The 16,651-nt window shown below is 48.1% G+C and overlaps 1 protein-coding gene across 1 annotated transcript in view; it reads right to left on the bottom strand.

The window, feature by feature from the left end:
• Positions 1–16,651, bottom strand: part of Inpp5a (inositol polyphosphate-5-phosphatase A) — a 181,229-nt gene that overhangs the window by 56,451 nt on the left and 108,127 nt on the right. Inside the window, exon 5 of the mRNA XM_032892357.1 lies at positions 5,401–5,464. Within this exon, the coding sequence (XP_032748248.1) occupies positions 5,401–5,464 (64 nt within the window). The remainder of the gene's footprint in view (positions 1–5,400; positions 5,465–16,651) is intronic.

Here is a 16,651-nt window from a genome sequence, read left to right on the forward strand (position 1 = left end):
ACTAGATAGACATGAATGTGCTGGGCTTTGATGTCACCTCCACCACATTCACTGCAAAGGACAGGGGGTCTCCCTCACTCAGAGAGAAAAGGCCTTAGCAGAGCAAGGAGGCAGCACCTAGAGTGGGTAGGCAGGATCAGACAGGCCTCAGTGAGCCCTGTGGTAGAGCAGAAATACACTTACCCCAGGAACACTTGTTGCAGATGCCCCAATCCAACAGAAGGGTATTTTCCCATATAGCCAGTCATGCTAGGGTAGCTAAGTGTCTGCTGATAGGGCATGGGGAAGTCTGACTAGACACTTCCACCAAAGGCTGAAGGCCCGAACAGATACCTGTGAGGTACCCAGGCATGTAACTTTACCCACAGGCTTGTTAGTGGGCTGCTTGATACCCCTTACCAGACCCATGAAGCTCAAGTGCTCAATCCTTACCCCTTGTTATCGTACCCATTGCCCCAGTGTGCCCCGTGCTCTTGAGATAAAAGAACAATGGCAGGGAACCACTCAGACAGGAAAGAAGCTAGGCAAGGGGAAGAATGGACGCATGTCTACACCTGAGGAAAGACCTGTCTAATTGCTGTCTTCTAAACTTCTATCAGCCAACAGTGGAGTGGGCAGGTGGAAGATGCCACATACCAGTGAGAGAAGACACTGCTCTAATGCTCCGGTCCCTATGCGCCCCTCAGCAATTCTGGCTGAACTGCAACGCTTTTCCTGGGAGCCTGGTCTCCCAGCTGAAGATGTACACTGAGCAAGAACACCTCACATACACAGAAAGGGCTATGCTACTGAAAAGCAGGTCTACATGTGACAATAGGTGGAGAAATGGCAGGGCTTTGAGAGGCCATTGTGCCTAAAAGGAATCCAGCAGCCATCATTGCCTGAGGATGAGGAAGAAACTGGGGTGGGAGGCCACATCCTTAAAAGGTCACTTCAGAGCCAGTAAAGACTCCACATGTGCCCATTCCACATGTGCATGTGCATATGTGCATGTCGGCATAGACCATGATATCCATTGAAGTCCAGTATACTTCGAGCTCTACATGCTGCTGTGTTATGGGTTTTGGCAGATGCAGACAAATGTCATATACCCACTGCTACAGAATCACATGCACCACTTTTTTCTGTCCCAAAGGTCCTCTACACCCTCACACAACACTTCACTCCATCTAGTCATGCTCTATGGAGTTCTGCCATTTCCAGACAGTCACAGCTGGATCCTGCAGTGCACAGCCCCTGGACCAGCATCTTTCACCTGCTTACTTCTCTTGATGGCTGACCAGCATCCCTTTGTAATGATACACCATTCATTTTCCAGTTTCTCATTGACTCTGATGCATGCTGAGAGGTTTACAGCTGATTTTCTTGTTCAGTGGAGAACAGAGATTCCTAGTTTGCTAAGAGTACTTGTTGAATTCTGCCATATGCTTTTTCAGTATCTATTAACCCAGTAATGAAGTTTTCTTTCTTTAACAGATGGTGCGAGCAATTCTATTGGCTGACTTTGGAATGTGAAGTCAATTGCATGTCTAGAGTAAACCCTGACTGTTCGTAGTGTATAACTCTTCTTACACATTGCTATCATCTTCCTGAGACCGTCTGCATTCTATTTTCATGAAGTAGTCTGTCGTTTTCCCTTTTTCCAATGCCTCTGTCTAGTTTCGGGATTCAAGCAGCGCTGGCCTTCCTGGGTAGGTCCAGGTACTCCTTGGCTTGGACCTGGGAACTTTGTAGAGAACACTAGTTTCCCTCAGTAGATTCACCAGTGAGCCCTCTCAGGACTGGCAGGTTTGTTCAGGTTTACCACCGACTTAACTCCATTCATAGTTGTAGGTATTTTCAGCTGCAAAGCCCTTGTACAAATAATCAGACTGTGATGTCCCTACAATTGCTCCATCATATTATTAAACTTATAGGCACAGCTTATAGGCAAAAACTTGTTATAATATTCTGATATTACCCTGTTATTAGTAGGGGTCCCTTACTCACTTTGAGTGGCCTGTTATTCATTTCTGCTATCAAGACTCAGTTTCTTTCTTCTTTTTTGTTCTTGGTTCATAGGGCTAACAGTTTATCACTTTAATAGATCTTTTTTTTCTACAAACCAATTCTCTCTGATTTCCTGTATGCAATTCCATTCATTCTGTCTCCGATCTGAATTTCTGTTTTTCCATTTATGGTGAATTTTGTTTCCTACTCTCTTGCACCTCAGTCCTGAGTGCACTGACCACACTTGCTTTTAATTCCCAGCACAATTGCTCCAGATCTCTGTCATATTTGAGTCTGTGTCAGAGACCTGGTTCATCTTCTTAGCCTGACTTTTATGTCTTTAGCATGTTGCTGGGGGCAGAACATGAGCCACTGGATCACAGAAGCAGACAGATTTGCAGGATTAAGGCCATGTGCCCTATGACTTTAGTGTCAGACACTCAATCTCCCATCCCCCTGCTTGCCTCTGGTGCTTGAGAATTTCCAGTGAGGCATCTTCTCACAGTCAGAACAGCACTTATCTTCCACTAAGTCTGACCCGGCTGTGATCTTCCCACTGCCCAGCAGCCCCACATCCCACAAGACAAGAAGGCTAGAAGCTGGTCGAGTATCACTTTCTTGGCCAGATGGGTTCTTAGGAGCCCAGTTGGCTGGGAACTTGGTTTCCTTGAAGTCAGGCCCTGTGAAGGAGAAGAGAGCACCTGGCCTTGACTGTGAAATTTCTTTGGGACTCTTAGAATTAAAACTCAAAACCTGGGAACTAGGCTTCCTCTCCAAGCTCGTCCACATCAGTCTCCTGTTGCACGTGCATGCCCACCAGCTGCAGTTCCGAAGCATGCCCACTCCTGACAAGGATACCCCAGCACCTGTCTGTCTGCTGGGGGATGGCTTTGCCGTGTCCTTATTTCCTGTTTGTAGTGTGTAATATTAAAAAAACAATACACGCTACCGCTGGCTAGGCACCAGCCAGTGGTCTCAGTCTATTCCCAGCCTAGTACCAAGTCTGAGACTGAATGCTTTCCCTTGCCAAGGCCTCTCTAGACCAGATCTCTGAGACAGCTCTCTCCTCCCCAAGGCTGGCTGCTGCCAAACCCGCTCAGCTTTCCCAAATGTCTATGGCTAGCTGGGGCGTATGCTTGTAAACCCGAGCTTTGTCTCAGTTACCTTTCCCTGGAGCTCAGTTGAATCACTGCGAGATGGAAAACAGCAGACAATCTTAGTTTAGAATCATCAGCACAAGCACTGGGCTCAGAATCTAGCATCCTAAATTCACCAACTATTCTATGTTAGAAATCTTCCAGTGGTGGATCCTGGTAGATTTGACCACTGAACTAACAGCCCCCAGCCTATATCCTGGTTGCCTTGCTTCTGCTTGGTCCAAAAGGAAAGTCCCCTCCTCCTGCCTTCCCTCTTCCTCTCTTGGACCCGGAAGGTCCACCTCCTCACACAGCAATTGGCTTCTTGTTGTCTTTATTATGTAATCAATTAGGGTAAATTCCGCTATACCCGTCAGATCCAAAAAGAGCTGCTCTGCTTGTATCTTTGAGAATGACACCAAGTCTTCCAAGCATTGTCTACTGGACCAGAAAGTAGAAATCCCTCTATCCTTTCCTGCTGCCTTTTCAGGGACTCCTTAAATTTCCGACTAGGTTCTCACTTTTTCAAATTGGGTTACTAACTCTTAATTTTATTCAGGATGTCTAGACTTCATTCAGTAGCTCACATCAAGCCAGGACTGTGAGTACTGTGTGCCCACCCTAACCTGAGATGACCCTGTAGGCTCCACGAGTGCCAGCTGCCACCAGGTCGGACCACTCTATTTGCAGAGTCATGTCTTACCCTGGATAGAAGCTTGCTTGCACATGCCCACGCTGCCTCTGCTTCTGCCCCTACTGGCAATGGGAGGCTCCTGGGTAAAAGTCTGCACAGTGAAGCGAGTGTTAGCAAGGCACAATTCACTTCACTGACTTCATTTAATAGTTAAATATGTATGCAAATGGTTTCTTATGGATTCAGAAGCTCTTGAGGTTGATGTCCCCCCCAACCCCCTCCACTAAACAGGGATTCTCTGTATAGCCATGGCTGTTCTGAAACCACCCTACAGACCAGGCTGGCCTCACACTCAGAGACCTACCTTCTTCTGCCTCTGAGTACTGTGTCTTACCCTAACTTTGAAGGGAATAGTCCTCGTCTAAACATCACTGCTGGGGACATGTACTGGTACCTCATGTCCACAGAGTCATGGGAAAGCAGCTCTGGCCACCTCCTCCTGGCTTGGTGAGAAAGACAAGTGCTGTGCTGAGAAGCACCTGCAGAAGCAAAGGGAGAGCTACTCTGCTGCCAAGAAGCCTGTTCAGCACAAGGCCGGATAGGGTGCTAGAGCAATGCGGGAAGACAGTTCCCCATCTCCTAGGGGGAAGCTCTCTCTAGGTAAACACCAACAGTGAATCAGAAGCAGCCAATGGAAGTGGTCACTCCACTGGGTATAAAGACCTGATGAGAAGTACTTTAAAATGCATGATTTTGGCTTGGGGTTTGAAATTACAATACATCACAGTAGAAAGCCTTGGCACGGGGTGGTAGCAGCGGTGGCTTGAGGCTCTGATGGCAAGACACTGTTCACCCTAGAGATTAGGAAGCAGAACTGGGATACCTCAATTCTATACCCCAGTGACCCACTACCCTACAGCTAGGTTCCACAACTACCTCCCCCAAACAGAGTCACCAGCTGGGAACAGAGAGTTTAAATGATTGAGAATATTTTGTGTAACAGCTATTCTCACAAATGTCATGAACTCAGTGTGTTTTCCAAGCGACACGATCTGGCCTTAGTCCAGCATGGAGTTCAAGAAGGTTCACATAAAACAGAAGCAAGCAATAGCATGAAATAGGTAAATGGGGCCCTGAGGAAATCTCTCCCACTGAGGTAAGAGGTATCCCAAAAGACTCCAGAGAGATAAACTGTGGAAAGAGCCACATCAGCAGTGACATTCAGTCAAACAGTACAGGGCCGGCACCGGTCACTAAATGACATCCAGAAATTTTCACCACAAGTATGTCCACTTCTGTTTCTGAAATATGCAATCCTCCTATGCCATTCATTTTCTCACATTTCAAAGGACAAGTAGGTCTTTTGAAACTACTACTTCCTCTGAGTCCTGTAAGGAAGCTGGAGTCCACTGAGATGGGCAGGAGAGGGCAGGGGCTTTGGTATGTGACCCAGGGCAGGCAGGGCAGGCCAGTGGCATCTCTCCTCAGGAAGGCCAGGGTACCAGGTTTTTAAGATGTGCAAGTGACATCAAACCCAAATCATGCAGGCCTGCTCATGACAACAGAGTTAGGGGGACCTGGAGAGCCAGACCAAGGGATGGGCTGCAAAAACAGATCGTGGAAGCTGACATGGAGTCTTACCTTTAAAGTCAAACTGGTAGATGTTTTTTAAGGATTCATGAAGAAAATAAAAGCTTCCTAGTGCCTGTAGGAGGAAAGACAAACACAGAGTCAGGGCAGTGTGGGTTCTCTACTATGTGAGGTTCCCAGCCACAAAAGAAGCTTCTGCAAGGACAGCAGAGGAGACAAACTCACTCATCCCAGCACTGAGGCAGAGGGGGCTGCAGGTGGGCACCCAACACGGTGCAGAGGTGAACTAGACAGCTAGGGCCAGCACTGTCCAAACACCAAGCAGACAGCTCACGAGTCTCCTCACAGCGTTGCTGTCCCAAGCTGCCACATTCCAGGCTGCATACATTTTCATGATATCCCCAAGAGACCCAGGCTCATCTCCCCATAGCTTAACAGATCCCTCAGCTGATTCCATAGCTTAACACTACCATCTATGACCACAGCACAGCCACAGATGAGTTTACTATTATGAGAAATAGAGTCTGAAATACAGAATATAGTATAGAGTATAGAAGTTAGTCAACTCCCACCACAAATGTCCCCAAAGGAAAAGTCTGGGACCCCAACTAAAGTACTCACACAGTAAGGTTCGGTTCTCCAACTCAGTGCCTACATGGAGACAGATCTGGTCCCCTAACTCAGTGTCTACACAAGGATGGATCTGGTCCCCAGCACAATGTCTACAAAGCTTGTCTCACTCCAACTCTGTTCACACAGGAAGAGTTTGCTTCCCCCCTGGCCAGAGTATCCATAAAGTCTAAGGTCTGCTCTCCCAGCTCAGGATCTACAAAGAACAGATCTGGTCACCCAGCCCAATGTCCACACAAGGGTGGGTTTGGTCCTTCTTTCTCAGCATCCACCTAGGAAGAGCCTGGTCTATATATGCCATCAGACCCCAAGGATAGCAAAGTAGGAGGCCAAGACCATGTCTGCTAGCAGCACAGGTGGCTTTTTTGGACTTTTAAAGGTAATACTGCTTGGTGTAAAGCTTTTCCCCTGGCCACTACAACTTAACAAAACTCTGATTACCAGTGCAGAAAACTCCACTCAAGTCTTTCATTTGAGCTGCCCAGTGTGAGGGCTTGTTGATGTGACATCACCATGAAGCTGGTAAGCCAGTACGTGGAAGTCTACTGCTTCCTGAAGTGACACTGGCCACTCCACAGTGGGCTGGGCAGGGCTTCATCCCACTCTTTCTTTATGGCATCTTATAACCTCCTCAATCCCCAGAGACCTATTAATCATCCTCCAGTCCTCTTTCCTACACAGCTCACTCTGTGCTTTCAGTCCCAGGATCCAGGGTCCTCTGAAGTCCTGTGGTCCTTCCCTTCACTCCTCCTCCTGTCCACCCACATCCTGCCAGACATCCCTTCACAAGGTGCTCTGTTCATCACACCAACTCTTGTCTCCAGAAGACTCCAGGGCTCTGCTGGTTCACATCTTCTGTTCCCATTTGTACTGTGGCAGGAAGATGCCTCTGCTCTGTGGATGGTCCAATCAGATCCACTGAGTCACGTGTTCCTCTGCTCATACATGTGTAAGTGAGGCACCTTCACAGCAGAACCTGGAAGGAGCCAGCCTCCAGTTTACCTTCTTGAGGCTGCATCAGTAGAAAGACCATGGTTCATATAGATGCAGAGACTGAGTCTCCTCTATGGGCCAGAAGAGAAAATTGGAGGCCTGAGCCTAGCATGAACCTAACACCTGCTCCAGGCCCACATGATACACAGCCCTGTGGAGGATGCCTCTCTATCTGCCTAGGTCAAGAGAGATTAGAGAGTGTAATGAAGTGTGAGTTTATGATAAAATGGACACTGACTGCAATGAATACAACCAAAAGTGCAGTTCTTAGAACACTATTAGCTCTAATGAATACACATTAGAAGTCAAAGTTCAACCCAAGTTTCCAGGGCTCTCGCCACTGTATCCATACAGCCAGGACTCAATCCATCACTGGGCCCAGGGTCTGTGTGGTGGTGTAATCTGGGCTGCTACCAGAAGGCCCCTGGACATAGAGCATGTTGATAGTATGCCTTTCACATCTTGGAATATTGACTCCTTGCCTCTTCTGCTATAAACAATTAAAATACACTTACACACTTACAAACCTGTCACCGGTGCTTATTAATTATCTGCTAATGAGCAGCAGCCACCCTCTACTGTGTTTCTGCCACTGCTATGAGTGTTGGGCAAGATCCCTGATATCCCCGAAGGCTAGGGCAGCAAACTAAGAACTGCTGACAAGCTCAGTGTTGGGATGCTAAGGTTGGCCAGAGTCCAGGCTCCCACTGAGTCCCAGCTAAGTGGGTAGATGACAGGGAGTGTGTACAAGAGATCTAGTTGGTCAAGTGGACCTACTTGCTAGCCCCCATCAGCCACACTGGCAGTGTTGTCAAGCACACCTTTCAAGGGGAGTGCAGCCATCCACAGACACACAACCTCAGGGGGAGTGCGGCCAACCAGGTACACTCTAGCCTCAGGAGTGCAGCAATTCATGGACTCTCCAGTCTGGTGCAGAGTGCAGCCAACCACCTATCTCCATTCGCTGAAGGTAACAGTGGTAGGTGGGGCTTGCAGACACAGGAGAGTCAGAACAGCCAACCACCTATCTCCATTCGCTGAAGGTAACAGTGGTAGGTGGGGCTTGCAGACACAGGAGAGTCAGAACAGCCAACCACCTATCTCCATTCGCTGAAGGTAACAGTGGTAGGTGGGGCTTGCAGACACAGGAGAGTCAGAACAGCCAACCACCTATCTCCATTTGCTGAAGGTAACAGTGGTAGGTGGGGCTTGCAGACACAGGAGAGTCAGAACAACCATGGCCAACTACTATTTACAAGTTTAATGCAGAGCAAGGAAGCAATGTGCTTTGCTGTACTCCTGATATGGTCACCGACAAACCTGGGAGTCTCCTGGTCTAGAGTAGGAGCCCACACAGAAGAGACATTAAGCTATTCATTGGGAACACCTCCATCACTGTGCGTTCTCAAACAAATGTGACAAACAAATTGGTTTGGGCAATTTATCATTTCTGCTGGGATGTCAGCAGCAAATAGCACACCATTAACCTAGGCTCCTGTGTGTGGCCCGCTCTTCCAGCTCTTCCAGGAAATGGCTTAGTCTTAAACCCAAGCCATATGGACCCATCAACAGAGATACCCAACGGTGCCATTTGTCTTGCAGATCCTATGAATGAGGAGATCACACAAGCATCTCCTACATGTGATCCTAATGTGGGAACAGTCTACTTCACCTGTGGCCAGATGCCCTGTGAAAACGATGGGCAGCGTCCACAGCACTGTGGGCACAGCACTGAAAGCACTCAGTGTGCCTCTGTGGAGGATTCTCAGGTGCCAGCACTGTGACCACTGCCTGGATAGATGAGCAAAGGACAATGAGGCTATAGCAGAAAGACCAGGGGCCTCTCTGCACAAGCCAACTGTGTTCACTAAGGGCAATACAGAATATTGTATTGTATAAGGGATAAAGTGTCTCCAGCTCCAGGGTTTTGCTTTTTTAAATAAAATCAATCTCTGAGCAGAAAAAGCTTTGTAAGATATAATAATAAGTAACCTTTAGGCCTGCAACCAGAGATCCAAATTAGATATAATTAGGTATTTGTAATTAGAATTGACAGAATAATATAGCATGAGTAGGCTGAACCACCTTTACTCACCTACTCCTCCCCAGGAGTAGACTACACACATATAACTCCCCTGTACCTGGCAGATGCCCTCACCCCAAGGGAAGGAGGTGGCCTCACCCCACCATGCTGTCATTAAGGGCACACAGTTTCTCAGGATCAACCCCTGATAGAGGCTGGGGCATTGTTATTTCCATATTGTACAACTAAAACTAAAACTAAAACTAAAGAGGTATCACATTGTCTTCTCTGAGGTTTCCTCCTCCTCCTCCTCCTCCTCCTCCTCCTCCTCCTCCTCCTCCTCCTCCTCCTCTTCCTCCTCCTCCTCTTCTTCTTCTTCTTCTTCCTCCTAGGGTGGCCTTAACCCATCCTTGGTTGATAAGGCCACATGCATTACACTGGCCCTTTCTTGGAGGTCCTCTGGTGGCTGTACAGTCCCCCTTTCAGAACCTGAATCTCTCCAATTCTGGATGTAGCTATCCCTCCTCTCCTCTTGCTGCCCTGGAAAGTACGGTCTTCCCTGACTCGTCCAGCTTCCCCGCTTGCCTCTTGTCTCCCCAACACCTATTTCCACTTCATCTACAGGTTGGACAGACCACACACCCACTGTCTATCTCTAATTTCCCTTCTCTGTAAATGCTAAGCCATCAGCTCCAAATGGGTGCTGCTCTGTCACTGCTATTGCCCCTGTAGGTCCCTCTGCAGCCAGTTGTCTGCCAGCCTTCTCTAAGTACATACCCTCTGCCCTATGCGCTCACACAAATCAGCATACCTGTCACTCACAGGGCTCTAGCACTGCTGGCCATGAAGCATGGGCTAGCCAAGGTCTCTGCCACTGGGGTCATGACATGCCTTCTTTCTCCTCTTCCAGGTGATTCTCACAGGAGCCCCCTGCTATTCCAAGTCTCCATGGAAACACTATCCTCCTAGCAGCACAGCAGCAGCCCAGCACCCAGTTATTCCTTTGAAATGCTGCATACCTCGACTTCCTGCTGATCTATAGACTTGTCTCCTTACTGGGGGAAGCTCATTGAGGGCAGGAATGTGACAAGTCCCCCAGAACAGATTAGTTCCTGGAGGAAGTCCATCAGCACAGTGCCCTTGGGGTCCAGTGCCTGAGCAGCTTTGCCTCCTATGCTCAACTGTCTGCTAAAGTCTCAAAAGTGACCTGAAGCACAGCTTCTGAGAAGCTGAGCGTGTTCACAAAAAGTACATTTTTGACCATACCCCAAAGGTAAGACCTGAGTGTACTGGCTTTAAAACAATTTAACAGATTGAGTAATAAATCAGAGCAAAGTTATTGTAACATTCATTAGATTATAAACAATAATAAATGAAACAAAGCTTTCGTTTCAATCAATGTAGAGCTTTATTGATCCTTCCCTGTATAATAAACTCAGGAGCAGCCAATCTAATTGGATGAGGCAGCATTACCGCCTGTCTCCCTAGCATTACTTGGGGTGGGAGCACGTGGGAAAGGCAGCATTTAGCATGTCGCTGTCACAGGGTGTCCTCCTCTGTAACCCACACAAACTGAGAGCTGATGCACTTCGGCTTCTAGGGCTGGACAGGAGATGATGGCAAAAAGCTGCTCCCTCCCCACCCCTGACCCCCAGCATCAAGCCCCATCCAGGATGGCCGTTGGCCCGAGAGATGCACACATAATTTCATTCCATCTCCCATCCAACAGCCGACATTAGAAGTTAATTAAATTGGTTGTCCACTGTATTCATCCACTTACAAAGTTAATGATATTCTGTCCCTGAATTAAGGAGCATTTTATAAAGCGTGCACCATGGGAGCTGGCATGTTGTACATGGGGTGCTGAACCCTGTCACAGCTCCTGGTTGTTGCAGCTCCAATTAGGCAGCCTGGGAAGGGCAGGGCCCTGTCTGCCAGGGCAAAGCACTAGTCATCCTGACAGTGAGGGTAAACACTGCACACAACAGCCACTTAATATCTCATGTAGGACTACAATAAATTCCACCAGATAAGTACGCCTGTTAACATGTCACATTACCATAGTGTGGAGCGCCAAAACAGAACAAGACAGGCTGTGGGAGGGGTATATACCCCGAGGGTGTGGACAATGACAAGCGGGGTAAGAAAGAATAGTTCCTGCTAGGATGAGACACCTGGGCTCTGTGAGGGGTCGGGGTGGGGTGAGGGTGGGGATACTGGTTTGTTTTTGTTGTCAATTTGATACAACTAAAGTCAACTAGGAATAGGGAACCTTAACTATAGAACTGTCTCAGTCAGACTGGCCTGTAGGCATGTCTGTGGGAGCATTTTCTTGCTTGTTAATTGATGCAGGAGGGGCAGGTCCACTGTGGGCAGTGCCATCCCTAGGCACTGGTCCTCAGCTGTATATGAAAGGTAGATGAATAGGAGCTAGAAAGTCTAGCAGCCACAAGTGGGCACCACCAAACCTGGAACAGAGAGAAATGGTCCTGCTAGAGTTAATATTGCTGTGAGGAAACACAACAAACAAAGCAACTTGGAGAGGAAAGGGTTTATTCAGTTTCCGCTTCCACATCACTGTTTGTCATCAAAGGAAGTCAGGACAGGAACTCAAGCAGGACAGGGATCTGGAGGTATGAGATGATACAGAGGTCATGGGAGAGTGCTGCTCACTGGCTTGCTCAGCCTGCTTTCTTTTAAAACCCAGAACCACCAGCCCAGAGATGAGACCACCCACAATGAGCTGTTCCTTCCATTAATTAAGAAAATGTCCAATAGCAGGATCTTATAGAGGCATTTCCTCAATTGAGGCTCTCTCCTCTCTGATGACTCTAGCTTCTGTCAAGTTGACACAAAACTATCCAACACAGTGGTCACATCATAGGCCTGGGTAGCCACTGAGTGTGAGCATGTGGACAGGGCTGTCCTAAAATAGAAACTAGGGGTGGAGGAGAGAGCAGGGATGACATCCCATGAGTGTAGGGCAAGAAGGAGAACTACTAGACAGAGGAACAAGGTATGGATAAGGGATAAGAAATAGGGGGCACAGAGCAACCAACAGGGGCAAGAAGTGATCAGAGGGGACAGTGGGTGGCCACAGAGAAGCCAAGGATAGGTTGCAGTGTAGGAGTGAGCCAGGGGGCGAGCACAGGTGCACAATGCAACCACCATGGTAAAAGCACTGGAGAAAGCATAAGCCCCCACTCTATGGAAGCCAGCAGTGATGCGGGGAGCCAAAGTCACACCGTCAGGCGGATTGTGAATCATTCTGACCATGCATGGCTTAACTGTCTCCTCATGCTCCCTTTGATATGTCAGAGAGGCTGGACAACCAAGGTCAGAAAAATGAACAGTAAGAGGAGAGTAGGGAGGACAGTCCTCCACTATGTCCTGCAGCTGAGGATGGGCAGTGCTCCCCAGGACAGGTCATTTCCAACTTGACTGAAGACATCAAGTGTGCACTAAAAATGGACAAGTACCACAGCAGAACTAAGACACAGTCTGCACAGCCAGCAGGTGTCTGCTTGGCTCAATTTCATGTTATCCTGGGTGGCTGATGACCACAGATGGGAAAGCAAGTCCTGCTGTTGGTTTCACTGTGGAGAGAGGTGTATGGACACAAGAGTGAAGTCTTGCAGAATTCATGCAGCGTGCTGTGCCCATTACATGCCTCTGCCGTGATGAGAAAGGACGCCAACCCTGAGGCTTTCTGCATAGTTAATGTAGACAACACTAGGTGAGGGTGGGGCTTCCCGCACAGGCACCTAGACCTTCACTGGCATCCCTGAGGTACCTTCCTCTTAGACTTAGAGCCTATGTAACCTAGACGCTTTTTTTTTTTATAACATAGTTTGCAGACTGAGTTTTGATAATATAAAAATCAACTTAAAATAACATCTAGTTTTAATTATTAAATTTATTAAGTCATTCTTTTTCTATATCTGAATGGTTTCAGAAGTCAATCAATAAAACTTTCATGGTAATTAAATTATATGAGTTTACATCACTGTTACTTACAGCCTTGCCTTCTCTTTTGGCTTCTAAAAAAATCATTAGCTTTTCGATTACAATCCCAGTTATGTGCATTATGGATATAGGATAATTAAAGCACAATGCACTTTAAGAGAGGCCAGCACCAAGCAAGACTTGTTTACAAAATACCTCCTGCCATTAGCGAAGTGCAGGACACAGAAAACACTGCGGGAAGGCTTTAATTGATTTTTGAATTTCAATTATATTGGAAAACTGCCTTCTACTTCTGTTTCAACTCATTTACCTTAGTTCCCGGCCTGAGGAAATGCTACCATGGTGCGTGAGCTCTGGGTCCTGATGGCCACACTCCACATTCCTTGGCTGTCACTCTTCTCAGGCTCCAAGGCCTTGAAGTGAGGACGCACTTGCTCCTGTCCTTTGTGATGGACCTTCTCTCTCACAGGTGATCTGTCTTACAGACCTGGCATACTCATACAGCCCCATATTTGCCACCTTGCTCCTCTCCGCCCCTCCCTCCCTCCTTCACTTGGGTGGCTGTCTGAAGAGCAACCTTCGCCATTTATCACCTCTTCTGTGGGCCTGCTGGCCACGAGTCCTTTCTGATCTCATGTGAGTAAGATGTCTTTCTTGCCTTAATTGTCCCCTCCCTTTGATTTTGGGTGCAGAATCTTGCTATGTGGCCCAGGCTGGCCTGGATTATGGCCTGCACTACAGTCTTAGGATTTCTACTGTGATGAACACCATGACCATAAGCGACTTGAGGAAAATGTTTATTTCTCTTCCCCATCACAGTCCATTACTGAAGAAGTCAGGGCAGGAACTCTAGCAGGGTGGGAACATGGAGGCAGGAACTGATGCAGAGGCCATGAAAAAACACCGCTTGTTCTGTTTGCTCCCTATGGCAACTGTCTTTAACTCTAGTCCAGCACCTTCTTCTGGTTCTTCAGGCACCGGGTACACATGTGTGTGTGGTACACACACATGCAGGTAAAACACATAAAATAAACAAACAAACAATTTAAATAAATTCTCTCTCTCCCCTTGCATTCTTCCTCCCTGTTTGTTTGCTGGGCTTCTCTTACACCGGACAACTCTGAGCCATGCACACTCCATGACGTGTGCCTGCATGTGGCTCACCCCACATGGTATTTCCTTCTGTTCTACTGTACTTCACTGAGGATGTTTTCATCCCTGCAGTTTCCAGGGAATGCAAAGCATGTGTAGAACCTGTTTGACTTTAAAGATCTGGAGTTACTCTCACCCAATGAGCCCACTTTGCCCACCCAGGAAACTGACAGTGGTGACAGAAGCAGGGTGGCAAGCCTGGTAGGTGAGAAGGCTCCCCTCCGGTGCTTGTGCCCAGAAGATTGGAGAAGATTGCTGTTGAGGTCTATAGGAGCCTGTCCTCAAGCTCTGATGATCTAAATATGTGACAGAGCACCCCTAGCTGAGAGTTTCATTGGCTGGAATTACTCCACCCTGCCCTGCTCCTGAGCATACAGCAGAGGCCTAGCCTGAGGACTCCCTGTGTAACCTGTGCTGGCAGCAGCCTCTTCTGGGTTCGGGACTCATGGAGCTCCTGAAATGCTGTGTGTTTCCTTTCTACAAGCCAGGGAAGGCGAAATCAGCACCTGATACCTCCTATTCCTGTGCTTACTGAGCACTACAGCACTATGGACTGCTGTCAGCAGTGTCACCTCTTCTCAACCTATTTCTTTGACACACAAGAGTGAATCCTCAGATGATGCCAGAATACAAAGGCCTAGCACGGAGAGCTGCTAGCCTAGGGGCTCTCACTCCAGCTCCATAGCAGGGGTGCAATCTCCATGCTGCTTTCAGTCCCCCACCCCAACATGCCTCCCCAGACCCAAACCATGACCTCTGCCCCAACCAGAAAGGAAGAACCAAGGCCACCCCAGAGGAAAAGGGGCCCTAGAATACTTTGTCCCTTGCCTGGTACTGTAGGCAGAAGGACCTGGTACTTTAAACATCCACAAGGAGACCTTCACCTCTTTTTTTGAGGCAAATCACGAAGAACTCTTACGGGAAAGATGTCCAAAACAAGCTCTCTCCCACTAATGGCCTTGTTATAAATTAGACCTTACTGACAAAGACCAAGCAAAAGTGACACCCATCAAGCGGATCTGCTGTTTGCACTTTCCAGACTCAGCACCACTGTTCTGACCTCACACGTGTCTGTCATTCTCATTTAAAGAAAGAAGTGGTGCCAGAATATCAGGAAAAAAGCAGAGGAATACAGGTCAAGGAAGATGGGTGACCCCAGAGATGCACCACTGCAGGGCCTCCTGGAAGGCCACTGAGGATGGCTGCAGCTGAGTCAGAGGCAGACACCGACTTGGCCTGAGGGTTGGAGACCAAGTAAGTCTTTTCTTACTGCCAGTCTTACAGGTAAGTGATTACAAGCCTTGGGGAGAAGGAGGATGGCAGGTGACATATGAGATTCTGATGACACAGAGTACCCAGGTTATAATGGACATTTTACTTCAGAAGGTTGGACATCGAGGTTTTGGTGGAGGCAGAGAGAGAGATTTTTCTGGAAGAGAGTTGTGACCAGGGGAAGAAGTAGAGGTTGGAGAGGAGAAAGGGCTAAGGAGGGGCAAACCATGCAGGGCCAGAGAATCTGAGGCATTGCAGGGTTGAGAGTGGGGCTCCTTGCAGTTCAGCATAAGACAGCGCCAGAGGAAACAGCATAGGTGAGGGAGAGGTGAGCTATACATAACAAGACAGAGCCAGTAAGGACCAGACTGTGGCTGAGCCCTGATTTGGAATGGAGGCTGCTCAGGTGGAGTGGGCTGAGTTTCTGCCAGGCTGGAACTGAAGCACACAGTTGTCCCTCAATAACTACACTGGGTCTCTGCAATCTAACACAAGTTAGGGTACAACAAAGGAGACAAAGGAGAAGAGAGAGAACGTGGAGGAACCAGCTCTTCTAGAATTAAGCTCTGGTTCCCACACATTATATGAACCACACTGGCCTCTAACATAGAAGTGGCCAGAGTGGAGAGGTGCTGCATGGCTCCATGGCTATGAGTCTCACCAGTCTGCGCTTATTAATGGTGTACAGTGCTCTATAATAACCCATCAACTGAAAGAGAGGAGAACGAGAAAAGGTTAACCCACTCACATCTAGCTGCCAGTCCTTCGGGCCTCTGAGGCTTATTACTTCTGGTTTATAAAATGGGATTTGTAACTCCCTCTCACTCCCTTTTACTGTTAATAAGTTGTACAGTGAAGAAAAATATGTGTGTGGCCCATGTTCCAGTTCAAAGGGGCTGCAGTGGGGCCTAGTGTACTGGCACCATCTGTGGCCCACTTGCCTGAAATCTGCTAGTCAGTGTTACACACTACTTTATGCTCAGCATCCCAGGTTTGCCCTAGGTGACAATGGCCAAGGGTTGAAAACGATGCCCAGCAGGTGGGTTGTGCTTAGTTCCAGTGGCTGCCAGGAGTCCTGTGGGTTCACAGAAATGCTCATGAAAGGCTATAGAAATCAACAAACCACAAGTGTGAGCAAAGGGGGCTGCAACTACTAAGCTGTGTGACAAGTCCTTAACTTCTGAAGCGGGAAGATTTCCAGGAATGAGGAGTGCCCCTCTAGCACCCCACATAGTGCAATAAAGGGACTGTCCAGACTCTGGCCCA

Source organism: Rattus rattus, chromosome 2 (assembly GCF_011064425.1).
Source record: "Rattus rattus isolate New Zealand chromosome 2, Rrattus_CSIRO_v1, whole genome shotgun sequence".
NCBI classification, from domain to species: Eukaryota; Metazoa; Chordata; class Mammalia; order Rodentia; family Muridae; genus Rattus; species Rattus rattus.